The 12,648-nt window shown below is 39.3% G+C and overlaps 1 protein-coding gene across 1 annotated transcript in view; it reads left to right on the top strand.

The window, feature by feature from the left end:
* MIS18BP1 (MIS18 binding protein 1) overlaps positions 1–10,927 on the top strand; it is a 328,661-nt gene extending 317,734 nt beyond the window's left edge. The window contains exons 17-18 of the mRNA XM_030214962.1: positions 1,370–1,424; positions 10,648–10,927. Of these exons, the coding sequence (XP_030070822.1) occupies positions 1,370–1,424; positions 10,648–10,739 (147 nt within the window). The 3' untranslated portion in view covers positions 10,740–10,927. The remainder of the gene's footprint in view (positions 1–1,369; positions 1,425–10,647) is intronic.
* Positions 10,928–12,648: the final 1,721 nt, after the last annotated feature.

The raw sequence follows: 12,648 nt of genomic DNA, 5'->3' as shown, positions 1-12,648 counted from the left end.
TGTATATCGATTTAAAAGTTTAAATCGTACAATTGAGTGCAATTACATTTTTGAATCGCACGAATTATTGCATGATACGAATAGGCACCATCTCCCTTCCTTCCCTCCCCATCCCTTTTGAACCCTCTCCCTCCCTGGGCACCATCTCCTTTCCCTTCCCCTTCATGGGCACTTTCTCCTTCCCCTCCCCTCCATGGGCACCATCTCATCCCCTCTCTTACCCTGCCTTCCCCTCCATAGGCACCATCTCTTCCCTTCCCTCCTTTGATGATCACCATTGTTTCCCTTCTCTTTGCTCCCCTCCCCTATTTCCAGCATCCTTCCTTGCCCCTCCCCCAACATCTCTCTTTCATCTTTCTCCCATGCCCCCCCCCCCCCCCCCGACGTGGTCCGCATCTTTCTCTGTCTTTTCTTTTTTTCTGCTTCCTCTTTCTCCTGTGCCTCCCGCCTCATCCATATCTTTGTCTTCTTTTCTTTTTTTCTGCTTCCTCTTTCTCCCATGCCCCCTACCCCATCCATATCTTTCTCTGTCTTCATTTTGCTATTGGGGTTAGTTCTGGGTGCCTGTTTAAGACAGCTAGATACCTATGTTGCCTTTATGAAATAGGCAACTTTTAGAACTCTTAGGTATTCTGTTTTAAAATTACTTCCTACATGTGTACTTTCCCTTTGAGAATCACACCTACATGCTCCTCTCCAAAGAGCTTACTTGTTTCATCTTTGTAAATGGTTGCTGAAATTTGCACTTATGACTTTATTCTATTTGAATGAGTTAGAATCCTTAATAGATAATGAACTGAATATACTTCCAAATTACTATTGAATGTGATTTAATAAACCCAAACTTATTTCTTAACAGATTTTGTATAGCTTAAAGTTTTGTCAGATAAGAGGATCATGAAATTCCAAAATATAAGATTGTATTGTATTTGTCAGCATTGCAAGATCACTCTGTTGTGATTTATAATATATATGGTTTTAAAAAGGCATTTTACCTATGTTAGTGATGTGAAATCTGCCCTCCCCCAATGAGGCTAAGAGCATGCACATTGTTCTACAACATGCGTAAACATCAAATTGAAAATGCCCCTCTAAGTAAATAAGCTCCTTTGATAAAAATAAGCTTATTTTACAATATGTGTTATGTTAGAAAATGAGGCTTTAAGTGTATATCTGAAGCAATGGAAGGTGAAGTGACTTTCCCAAGTTTACAGGGAGCATTAATGGATGAATCAGAATATGAACCGTGACTATATTAATGGATGTAATCCATATTCCTGTTGTTTCTTCCTTTCAAATAATAATGCAAGCCTGTTCTCTGTTGCATAGAGTATAATAATCTATTTTGTGTATGTTTTGTTTCTAAAAGAATGAAATAAATTTTACTACTCCAAAATCAAGAACCACTACTACTTTGGATAAACGTGAGTTGTCTTAATCTTGCATAATGTTTTCTGGTTTTAGCAGTCTCTGGATTTTAATCTTTCTTGGTAGTTCAACCCAGATGGTGGGGTACAACACAATAAAGAATATAAATTACAAAATATAGAAACATATCATGTTACACATCATTGAAATATAAAATCTAAAAATAATAAAATCAAAATCCATACCCAAATAAGAAAACCAAAAACTAAAGCAGTGTAACAAATAACCCAAAACAACTAACTTTCATCAGTTAATTATAGTAAATAGATATTCACTTGACATCTGAAAGGTGAATAATTTGTGTTAAGCATTTATCTCCAGGAAGAATTACTCCAATGAAGTAAAGGTCTGCTGCTGAGTCCCAGTTAATTTTATCTCCTTGTTGGTTGGAACAACTAAAAAAAAGCATCGTAGCAATCTTAAAACTGTAGTGAGATTATAAAAAGAAATAGGCCTTTAAATATAAAGGACCTGTCCCTCACAAGACCTAAAGATAGTATTTTAACCTGAGCTGTAAAATGTACTGGTAATTATTTTAGGTTCTTTATTATGTGATTAACACGAATCTACCAGGTAGCAATATCTTCTTTATTAATTGCAGATGCCTTTTACTCTTTAACCCATTGTAAAAGTAATTTAGTTATCCATCCGGGGTATTATAAGGGCCTGAATAACTGTCACTAAACATGTTTTTAATGAAAGACTGAAGCCTACATAATCATTGCAATTGAAAAACAGCATTTTGAGATTTTAACAATTTGGGTTTCCATGTTTAACTCTGAATCGATGATTACTACTATAACACACTGAGCAGTGTCACTTCTTTATCATAAGCTGAACATTAAAGGGAGCTCCTTGTAGCAACGCTGTGAAAGAAAGTGAATTTATGGGAACTCTGGGAGTAGTAGTTCCTGGGGTCCTTAATTGTCAGAAAACGAGCTCAGCGCTATAGAAATGATAAGTAGTAGTAGTAGTAGCTCACAGAGGCAAACAGTCTAGGAACTGTAGTAACAAAGCAGTAGGGCCTCAAAGCAATTAATCACCTGAGGCCAGTTAAGCTGGCTGCTGGTGAAGCAAAGAAAAAGCCTTTCTATATGTAGAGAGAGACAGGCAAGAGGAGTAGATGAGAGCTCTTGCTGCCCAGCCAGAAATACAGTAATACAATTTTATGAGAGAGGGGGTTCAAGAGTAAATCTCTTTATTGATCAGGAAGTACCATATAGAGCTTCTTCATCCTGTGCAGCTTATATGAACAATCAACATCAGTACCCCTTTAACAAATGTGCCCCATTAGCAACTAGACTATTTTACTTTTACCCCTGCCCTCCCACCCCCAATGGTTTATTCGCGTTAAACACTAACGTGCCTATAGAAATGTATAGGCACGTTAGCGTTTTAACGCGCCTTAAATTTACAGGCGCCTTAAAAACGCTGACGCACCTTAGTGAGCATACCCCTAAGAATTGACGGCTTCACTGTCTTTAGTGCCCTAGGACTTGAATAAAAGATAAATGATACATATTTAATTTCTGTGTCTAAATTTGAATTGACACGATATGAGTGGACCTTAGCAGGTTTTACCATATTGATTTAACCCATACATTGAGAATATTATTTTTGAAAAGTTAGTTAAAATTTAATATGATTATGGTTTGTTTTATTGAATTTTATATACCTCTGTTCATGAAAAAAAAAACATAACAAAATGATGTACACATTTTGTATTTAGAAGATCAACGATGACTTTTTGAGCTAAGAAAATGATTTGCTGCAATTGGCAGTTATGTCTTTTAATGTTAAGCTCTAGCCACAGATGGTAACAGTGGCACTGATCATCTTCACCAATTCAAAATCATAAAAATTATATCTTTCTTAACTGATAGCACCCACTTTTTTTCAAGGAGGTATTGGTAAGCATAGAATGTTGCCAAGGAGCTGTGCGAGCTGAGCGTTGACCAGGAGGGCCCAGCTGAAGTCATCTTCTAATTAGAATAAATTCAATTCTTGTATACAGCTAATAATCCCCTTTCCAGAGTTCAGTGCGGTTTACATTGTAGGTGAGACAAAAGCAGATAGTGTTAGTATGAGGTATGACACCAATGGTCTCTACTTGGTGTAATGCATGAGACTAAAAACATTAAAGGAAAGGATAGTGGATGATACTAGGAAGTAGAAGTCATAATGAATTATTATGAATTAGTCCATGGGAAGAGAAAGGTTTTTAGCCTGTTCCTGAAGTTGAGGTAGCTGTTCTCTGTTCTGATGGGAATAGATAGAAAGTTCCATATTTTGACTCCAAGTGCGGGGAATACAGAGCAGAAAGTCTTTTGATTTTGAATTGTCTTTTGAAATGGTGATGCTAGCATTAGTTGTTGTTTCAGTCTGTTAGACTGGACCAGATATAGTGAAGCGGTCTTAGTCAGTAGTTAGAAGTGAAGCCCTATAAGATTTAAAAAACTAAACAGGCAGCTTTGAACCCAAGTCTGCTATGGGACGCCAGGGCAGTTTGTTTAGATGAGTTGAAACACTAGTATATCTATTCAATCTGTATATTAGTGTTGCAGCTGTATTCTCTAGGATTTACAGTTCTTTTCTGATATTGACACTTAATACCTAGAAATAGAATGTTACAGTAATCCAAGTGAGGTAGGACTAACATTTGGACTAGTAGTGTGAAGTCTTTTTGGTCGAAGAATGGTCTGACTAGATGTAGCAGTCTCATTTTGAATAGTGTTTTCTTTCATAGCTGATTAGTATGGGAAGAGAAGATGAGTGAAGAATCAAGCAAGACCCCTAAATACTCTGGTTTCAGATTTGACTGTAAAGGTTTGATCATTAAATAAAGATATTTATTTATTTATTTCAGAACATTTATACCCCGCTTTATACCACTTAAAGCAGCCTCAAAGCGGCTTACAATGAACTGTGAAATCAAGTACAATGACCTCAACTCCCTGATTTCGGAACCACAGGACCTTGGTTTTTTGCGCATTCAGTTTCAGTTTATTGGTCAGGGCTCAGCTGGTAATAGCAGTCATACCATTTGCTACAGACTGAGTTGGATCTTTGTTTGATGCTGTTACTGGTAAGAGAAGCAGGATGTCATCCACTTAGGATAATAGTAGTTCATTAAGTCCCAGTTGTATTGAGGCAAGGGATGACGTAAAGAGGTTGAACAGGATCGGTGAGAGGGGAGATCCCTGCGGGACCCCGCAGTTAGAAGACCAGTAGTTGGGTTGTTTTGCTTGACAGAATAGCTTTTATTTGAAAGGAATTCACTGAACCATTTAAGCACAGTTCCTGTTATTCCTATCTGATCCAGGCGTTCGACTAGCAGTGTGTGGTCAACCGCATCAAATGCATCCAATATTTTGAATTGGAGAAGAATTACTTGCATGTGAATTTTCGAAAGAGAAGGACACCCATCTTCCGACACATATCGGGAGATGGGCGTCCTTCTCGCAAGGTCGCCCAAATTGGCATAATCGAAAGACGATTTTGGGCATCCTCAACTGCTTTCCGTCACGGAGACGACCAAAGTTCACGGGGGCGTGTCGGCAGTGTAGCGAAGGTGGGACTGGGGCATGCCTAACACATGGGCGTCCTCGGCCGATAATGGAAAAAAGAAGGGCATCCCTTACGAGCACTTGGCCGACTTTACTTGGTCCATTGTTTTTCACGACCAAGCATCAAAAAGGTGCCCAAACTGACCAGATGACCACCAGAGGGAATGACCTCCCCTGACTCCCCCAGTGGTCACTAACCACCTCCCACTCCGAAAAAAAAACCTTTTGTCTTTTTTTTTTTTTTTTTTTTTTTAAGAGTATGGGTGAAGGACGTCCTTTGCTATGCCTCCATCCCTGCGACAGCTGTTGAGGACGTCCTTCCCGGCGACGGCAGTTTAGGATGTCCAATATGTGGATGTTTCTGTGAGAAGGACCTCCATGCCTTTGCTTTGCCTCCGACACCCCCTTTGTTTGGATTTTGGATCACAAGTAGCAGCAGTGGGATTTGAACTAGCGACCTCTGGATTGCAAGACCAGTGCTCTAACCACTAGGCCCCTCCTCCACTCCCTTGAAATTTGGCCGTCCCTGTGGGGGGGGGGGGCAGTATGGAGTCCCCTGGGGGGGAGGTGTGTGTGTGTGTGTGGAGGCATAACGAAGGCATGGATGTCCTTCTTTCAAACATTTTGGACGTCCTCAACTGCCCCCCCCCCCCCACACACACACACACAGGAACGGCCAAATTTCAAGGGAGTGGAGGAGTGGCCTAGTGGTTGCAGGGAAGGACGTCCTCAACTATTGTCACAGGGACGGAGGTATAGCGAAGGACGTCCTTCACCCATACTCAAAAAAAAAAAAGACGTCCCTGACGAGCACTTGGACGTTTTCACCTGGACTTGTGTTTTTCTAAGGTTGTAGACGGCTGTTATACATGCAGCTTGTCTGCATGTATGAAGCCGTCTTTGGCATGCACAGAGCAGCCACGCATAATGCTCGGCTGCTCTGCACTGGCTTCCCCTCCTTAGGAAGGAAATTGTGTGCAAATGAGCTAACAGCGAGCAGCTCATTTGCATGCGATTTCCTTCATGCATGCCCGTTCCTTTCCGAATTGCTAAGGGATTGGTAAGGGAAGGGCTTTTTCCGTTCAGTTAGTGGGACCAGTGCACTACGAATGCTGGCTCCTCCCAAGAACAAATGACTTGGATTTGGTCGTTTTTGAGATGGGCGTCCTCGGTTTCCATTATGGGTGAAAACCGGGGATGGCCATCTCTAAGGTCGACCTAAATGTTGAGATTCAGGCATCCCCGACCATATTATCGAAAGGAAAGATGGACACCCATCTTGTTTCAATAATACAGGTTTCCCCACCCCTTTGCGGCGCCGCCCTTAGAGATGGTCATCCCCGTTCGATTATGCACCTCTTGGTCACCTTTGCATAGGTGTTGTTTGACATATGTTGTTAAGACTAACAGTAATGTTTCTGTACTGTGAAACGATCTGAAGCCAAATTGTGACCAATGTAAAATAGAAAAGTTTTCCAGATAAAAAGAGAGTTGTTTACTAATGTAGGTTTCTAATGCTTTAGTAGAAAAGGGTATGCTTCCTACTGGATGGCAGTTTGCAGGCGATGTTATGTCTAGCCCCAATCCCTTCAGTAGTGGAGTGAGAACAATTTTGCCCATAATAGGAGGAAGAGAGCCAGTTTTTAACAGCTCATTGAGTAACCAATTTACTGCTTCCGTAGGTGTTTTGAGCATTGATCCAGGGAGCATATGGCTCGGGAGCATTTCAAGTATTGATCTTACATCTTCAGCTGTTAGTGGTTGAAAAGATTCCCAGTTTTGGTCAGTTTTTTGAGTCCTTGGGTTTTAGGATCTCCGGCGATTAAGGCTGAACTACAGGTTGGGCTATTTTCCTTTATTGGAGTAGCCTTAGATAGTTCGGACCTAATTTGGAGGATCTTATTGACGAAATGATCAGCAAGGTCTTGGGCAGTGGGACATGTTTTCTGTGAATGTTCATCCTTATTAGTGGAAGCTAGTTTTTTTTTTTTAACTAAGGAGAAAAGTTTTTGTTCTCAAAATCATCTTGACCTATTAGACAGCTATAGTATTGGCGTTTTGAGTCAACTACCTTTCTTTTGTAGCGTCAGAAGGCTGACTTCCATTTGGATTTATCAGTAGTATCTTTGTTCTTTCTCGATTGCTTTCCAAGGCATCACCATTCCTTTTTTAGGATGCTTAGTGAATTTCTGGATGTCTTGACCTTTTTAGTGGTAAATGTTGCAATCTTGTCTAGTATGGCTTTCACCTTGGTGTCCAAGCAGGATTTGACTGAACCATGTGTAGGAGATGTGGTAGTGAGGGAATCTGTTAGCTCTAACCAGAAAGTGGCCTCGTTGATTTTACCTTTGGTGGAGATAAGTTTGGATGACTTGTGTTTGGTTAAGCTTGACATGCAGATATCAGTGGTGAAATCCAGTTGGAAATGGTCAGACCATGATACTGGCTTCCATTTGAATGAACGAATCAAGCTATTAGGATAGGACATCATGAAGACTAACATATGTCCTTTTTCACGAGTTGCACCCTCGAAGAATGTAGTTGGTTTGCAGTTCTTCAGTTGTGGACGTTTATGTCTGTATCATTTTCCAAGTGTAGGTTTAAGTCTCCCAGGAAGATAATCCTGGAGAATTGTGACATGGCAGAGGAAGTAATCTCTACAAGTAGTGTTTGTGCCTTGGACCAAGCTCCCAGAGGACATTAAATGAGGAGTAGGGTGATTTGATTTGCCTCTTTTGAATCATCGCAGAATTTGCAAAGCATGTATTACAGTTCAGTGAAAACCCCAGAACTAACTAAATACACGTGGAAAAAAACTCTTAAAGATAAGAGCAAGTCTGCCTCCTTTTGAAGAATGAAGAATACTATAACCGGGTGGGTAAATGTGGTGCAGAATCGTACTATCAACTTCTGTAAGCCATGTTTCTGAGATAAACAGAAAGCCCAGATCTGAAGATTCTAGCAGATCCCTGAGTAAGAGAGCCTTGTTCCCCACAGATCTAGCGTTCATATAGATGGCTGGGATAAGAGTGAGTTCAGACTTGTGTTCCAAAGGAGAGAGTTGTTTGGTTAATTGCAAAAGGTAGCGAGGTTTTTTTAGGCTGTCAAATGTTAGCCATTTTGTTCTGGTCCGTAACCATAGTAGTATTCTGACGGTATATATTAGCATTGTCTAGCAGGTATCTGACATTACAATTAGGGTGTCTCTTAGTATTCTAGATCGATTATAGATTACGGGGATAGTATTAGGCACTAAGTTATCTGGTAGGTTGCCGCCCAACGTGCTCAAGAGGGCTAAGCAAATCTATGTGAGTCACTTCATAGTGATAGCTTTTTGAGCTAGTTTAAGTCAGTTTTAAATGTGCGCTGTTAAACATTTCAGAACTGAGTTCTCCTTGAAGGTAGACGCTACCGATGGTAAGGAGAGGTCATGGTGTCTCAGGAAATCATAAGGTGGGGAGGTGCCGGTGTGGCAGACTTCAAAATTATGCCATGACACTGTGATTAGATAGGGTTCTGCATTTAAGCTGCCATTTTTCCAAAGTCAGTTGTGCAGCAGTAGGGAGAGTTTATATTGAGCGTGAGACCACAGTGTAGCTCTCATGTTACAGAGTTGTTGATTTCCTTTGTTTGCTCTTTGAAGTATGGTTATAAGTACAGAGTTCAGCAGGTCAAGTATTTGGAGATAATTGACCTTAAGCGTTCCTTGGGTTCCTCTAACAGGCTACCGTTCTTCCATGGTCAGTCATGCATCACATGGCTTGGGGCTTTTCAAGTAGAAATTAATGTTCATGAATGTATGTTGCAATATACTAGGCTGGCTCAGAGCTGTGCAAATAAAACTGCACATAAGCTAGGCTAAGCCAAATGAAAGACTTTTATAATGGAAACATTACAGAATGTCTGGAAAGATACAGTACTTAGAAAAGTTGTTAATTAACTGTGATGGACTATTTAAAGCTACAAGCTGTGAGCTTACCATGGAAAGCTGTAAGCCTAGAAGGTACAGGCTGTAGTTTGGGCCTGAGAGGATCTGATACATGTTAAGGTTTGAAGAATGTACTTTGGATAACATTATGCAAATGGCAGTATAAGTGGTAGTATATTAATTATAAAATTGTTAGCAATATTTCTGTGGAGAAACTATTCCCATTTAAGCTTGCAACTAAAATGTTGGAATTTGTGATAAAGGAGTTTAGTGTTAAGTTTCTGTCCCAGAGAGTTGATCTAGATTTCCCCAACATCGTATTATAGATTTATACATTTAGCAGACATTCATAGTTGCCAAAATTTATTTATTTATTTATTACATTTTTATCGTGGCTTACAGGTTCCGGAGAGGAGAGTACCAACTCTGGGAATATATACAGAGTGGAAAATAGAGTAACAGTAGGTGCAAGGAAGCTGATAAGGTTCCGGAAAAGAGCATACAACTCTGGGACGAATATATAGTAGCATATAGAGAGAAGTAATCCCAATGAGGTTGATAAGTTTCCAGGGATGGGACTACAGCTTCTAGTAAGCAATACAGAGTGGGATAAGGGTAGAAATACACTTAATTATAACTGGAGTGGTAAAATTCGTACAGTTTGAAGTAATAGGATTATGTGGAAGGGGTATTGTTCATTTCTCTGATCGAAAGATGTGATGCATTGATCATGAATTAGTTCGGGTCTGCTGGGTAGACTTTCCAGAAGAGGTGAGTCTTGAGGTCTTTTCGAAATTTTAGATGGGTGTTCGCAGTTCTAATGTTTCTAGGTAAAGCGTTCCAGAGCTGGGTGCAAATGTAGGAAAAGCTGGATGCATATGTTGATTTGTATTTTAGTGCTTTACAGTTTGGGTAATGCAGGTTTAGAAACGTTCTTGATGATTCGATGATGTTTCTAGTTGGTAAGTCGATAAGTTCAGTCATGTATGATTTTAAATGATTTTAAAATTAGGATTTTGATTTGATTAAATATTCATCCAGCTAAGTAATTAATGTACAGGTACTTTACAAACATTGGCATTAATACTATAACATCTGATATGCATGCATACTTCATACGAATATACATATATGTATATATATAGTCAGAGTACATTGACCTTTCTGTTAACTGTTATTGTCATTGGTACTAAATTTACAATGTTATAAAATCAATAAAAAACTGATTGAACTAAAAAAAAAAAATTAGGATTTTGAATGACTGGTTTTCTTACCCATAGTGGGGGCAGCCTTAATTTATGTAATTTTGCTCAATTTTCAATAGCTATCAAGCATTTTGATAGCCTCCTTATGGTAATGTCTCTGAAGATGTCCATCCCATACAATCAATCAAGATGCTGAGAAATTATTAACCTTTGATTGAACATATCTGTTCAACTAACAATGTAAGCCATAGAAAAAGTAAGGCAGATGACGACCATACGGCCTCTCCAGCCTACCCATGCATGTTATCTACCATTAAATTTTACATTAGAGATCTGCCAGATAGAAATGAGTGAAATAATTCTAAAGCAGTTCCAGCCAACCATTGTGATAGACTTTTTGCCATTTTCAATATAATAAAGTGAAGCATGATATTATCTTAATTAGTTGTGCACTTTTATTTGAATTTCATTTCAAGTCTTTCTGACTCTGTTTTATATTAGCATTTAATATCTGTTTCAGGAGTCAGTGATGCTGTAGTTGTGGGGAACTTGTTCAGCGCAGAAGAACCAATCCCATCTGATGAAGAAGAAGATTTCTATTTCTCAAGTTAACCTTACACGTATAAATAACTAACTATCTACAACCTGTTTCATTTTGGTTGATTAGTACCACAAGTGGTGTCTCTTACATATGTGGTATGCAAAAGGTTCAGAGAAAATTATTCAAGGCTGTGTGTCTTTGTGTTTAATGTTAGTATTAGCATTTTTTCAGTTTGGCAAGCTTCCATTCTTTTGAAACAAGCCCCTTCCCCCCCCCCCCCCCCCCCCCCCCCCCCACACACTTATTTTTCATTGCAGTGGCATAGCCCATTATTGTTTCTCTATACAAGATTACACTGTATAAGACAAGGACTGAAAATGAATTAATGCTTTAAAATAGGTCACGAGGTCAATCTGTAAACCTGTTAACAAAGCAGTTATAAGGGAAAAAATTATCCAGATTTAAAAGTATACATGCAGTGAAACACCATGTTTTGATTTAGCCAGAAGGAAAAGAGAGTTGGGGGTAGGGTGATGACAGGGGAGGAAAAATAATTTTAGTTTTAAAATGCTTATGTATACTTTGCATATGTTGTAAAGCAGGTTCAAAGTTTATAGTTAACGTGTCACTGCTAGACCCATGTGCAGTTTCTTTCAGAAAATGAGCAGATCTGCAGGTGACCAAGTAGTTGCTACCCTCTGTATTTATGTCATTAGGATTCATTTTGGTTTACAGCACAGCTAGTATAATATAAAATTAGAATCAAATTAAGGGCCCTGTATACTAAGGTGCACTAGAGACACCCATAGGAATATATGGGTGTCTCTAGCAGCGCACGCTAAAAATGCTAGTGTGCCTACAACATGGGTTAGTAAGCAGGACTCTAAATGTTTCCTTTGTATTAGCATAATATGTATGTATCTTTCATATATAATTAACCTATGATGCTTCCAACGTTTCATGTCCAAACAGATGTATAAAAAGAAAAATGTCATTTTGATTTTTTTTCTATTAAATGTTGTAAAATAGCATTTTTTAAAACAGATCTGTAATAAAGGTAATTTATTTGCTTTGTTACATTTCCCATTTTATACACAACTGATTTAGAAATTTCCCATTGCTCATAAGAACTTTGTTTAGGAACGTGGTATAAAAATGCTGAATCTGATTAACTCTACAGTAAATGCTTTAAAAAAAATAGTTTGTGTGTTTTAATAGCTTATTTTTAGTGAGAACTTGGAGGTACCTCTTTCTATGAAGTACAGTTAAAAAGTAGCAGCTTTTTAAAGAATACTATGCTTAAAATGTTAAAGTACAGTTTGGTTGTATACCTTTTTATTCTATCATCTGGGAGCAACATAACTCTGGAAATGTAATGTAATAGGATAAAACTTGGCATGAGGTGGAAAAACAGTGAAAAGACATCAGGTTTGAAAATGAAACATATGAGGTTGGGTGTTTCAGAGAAATAAGCCCCCCTCCCCCCCAACAAAAATAATAAAATAAACTGGCCATTGCATTTGTTGGAGAAAATCGGTTTCAGATTTTGCAGCATAGAAACTACATTAAATACAGCAGTTAGGGACTTATTCTCTTCAGCCTGCCTCTCCCTGTTCTCTACTCTGCCCACTTCAAGCTGCTCCCACAAAGTACCCTTGGAAACTCCCCCCACCCCTCCCCATCCCAGGAGGAAGTGGCATTGCTGTTCTGTGAAAGTTCTCTGGAAGGAACATGATTACAATAAACTCTACCCATCAATAAGAGCTCCCGTGAGGGTGCCAAAAGTGACCTCTGCTCTCAAGACAAATCCCTCCTGTCAGTACCCTTCTCCACCACCGCCAACTCCAGGCTCCGCCCTTTCTGCCTTGCCTCACCCCATGCTTGGAATAAACTCCCTGAGACCATTCGCCAGGCCCCCTCCCTGCCCATCTTCAAATTCTTACTCAAAGCCCATCTCTTCAATGTCGCCTTCAGCACCTA

The sequence above is a fragment of the Microcaecilia unicolor genome, chromosome 9, assembly GCF_901765095.1.
Source record: "Microcaecilia unicolor chromosome 9, aMicUni1.1, whole genome shotgun sequence".
Taxonomy (NCBI): domain Eukaryota; kingdom Metazoa; phylum Chordata; class Amphibia; order Gymnophiona; family Siphonopidae; genus Microcaecilia; species Microcaecilia unicolor.
The sequence above is the reverse complement of the archived record's forward strand: the minus strand, read 5'-3'. Positions and strand labels throughout refer to the sequence as shown.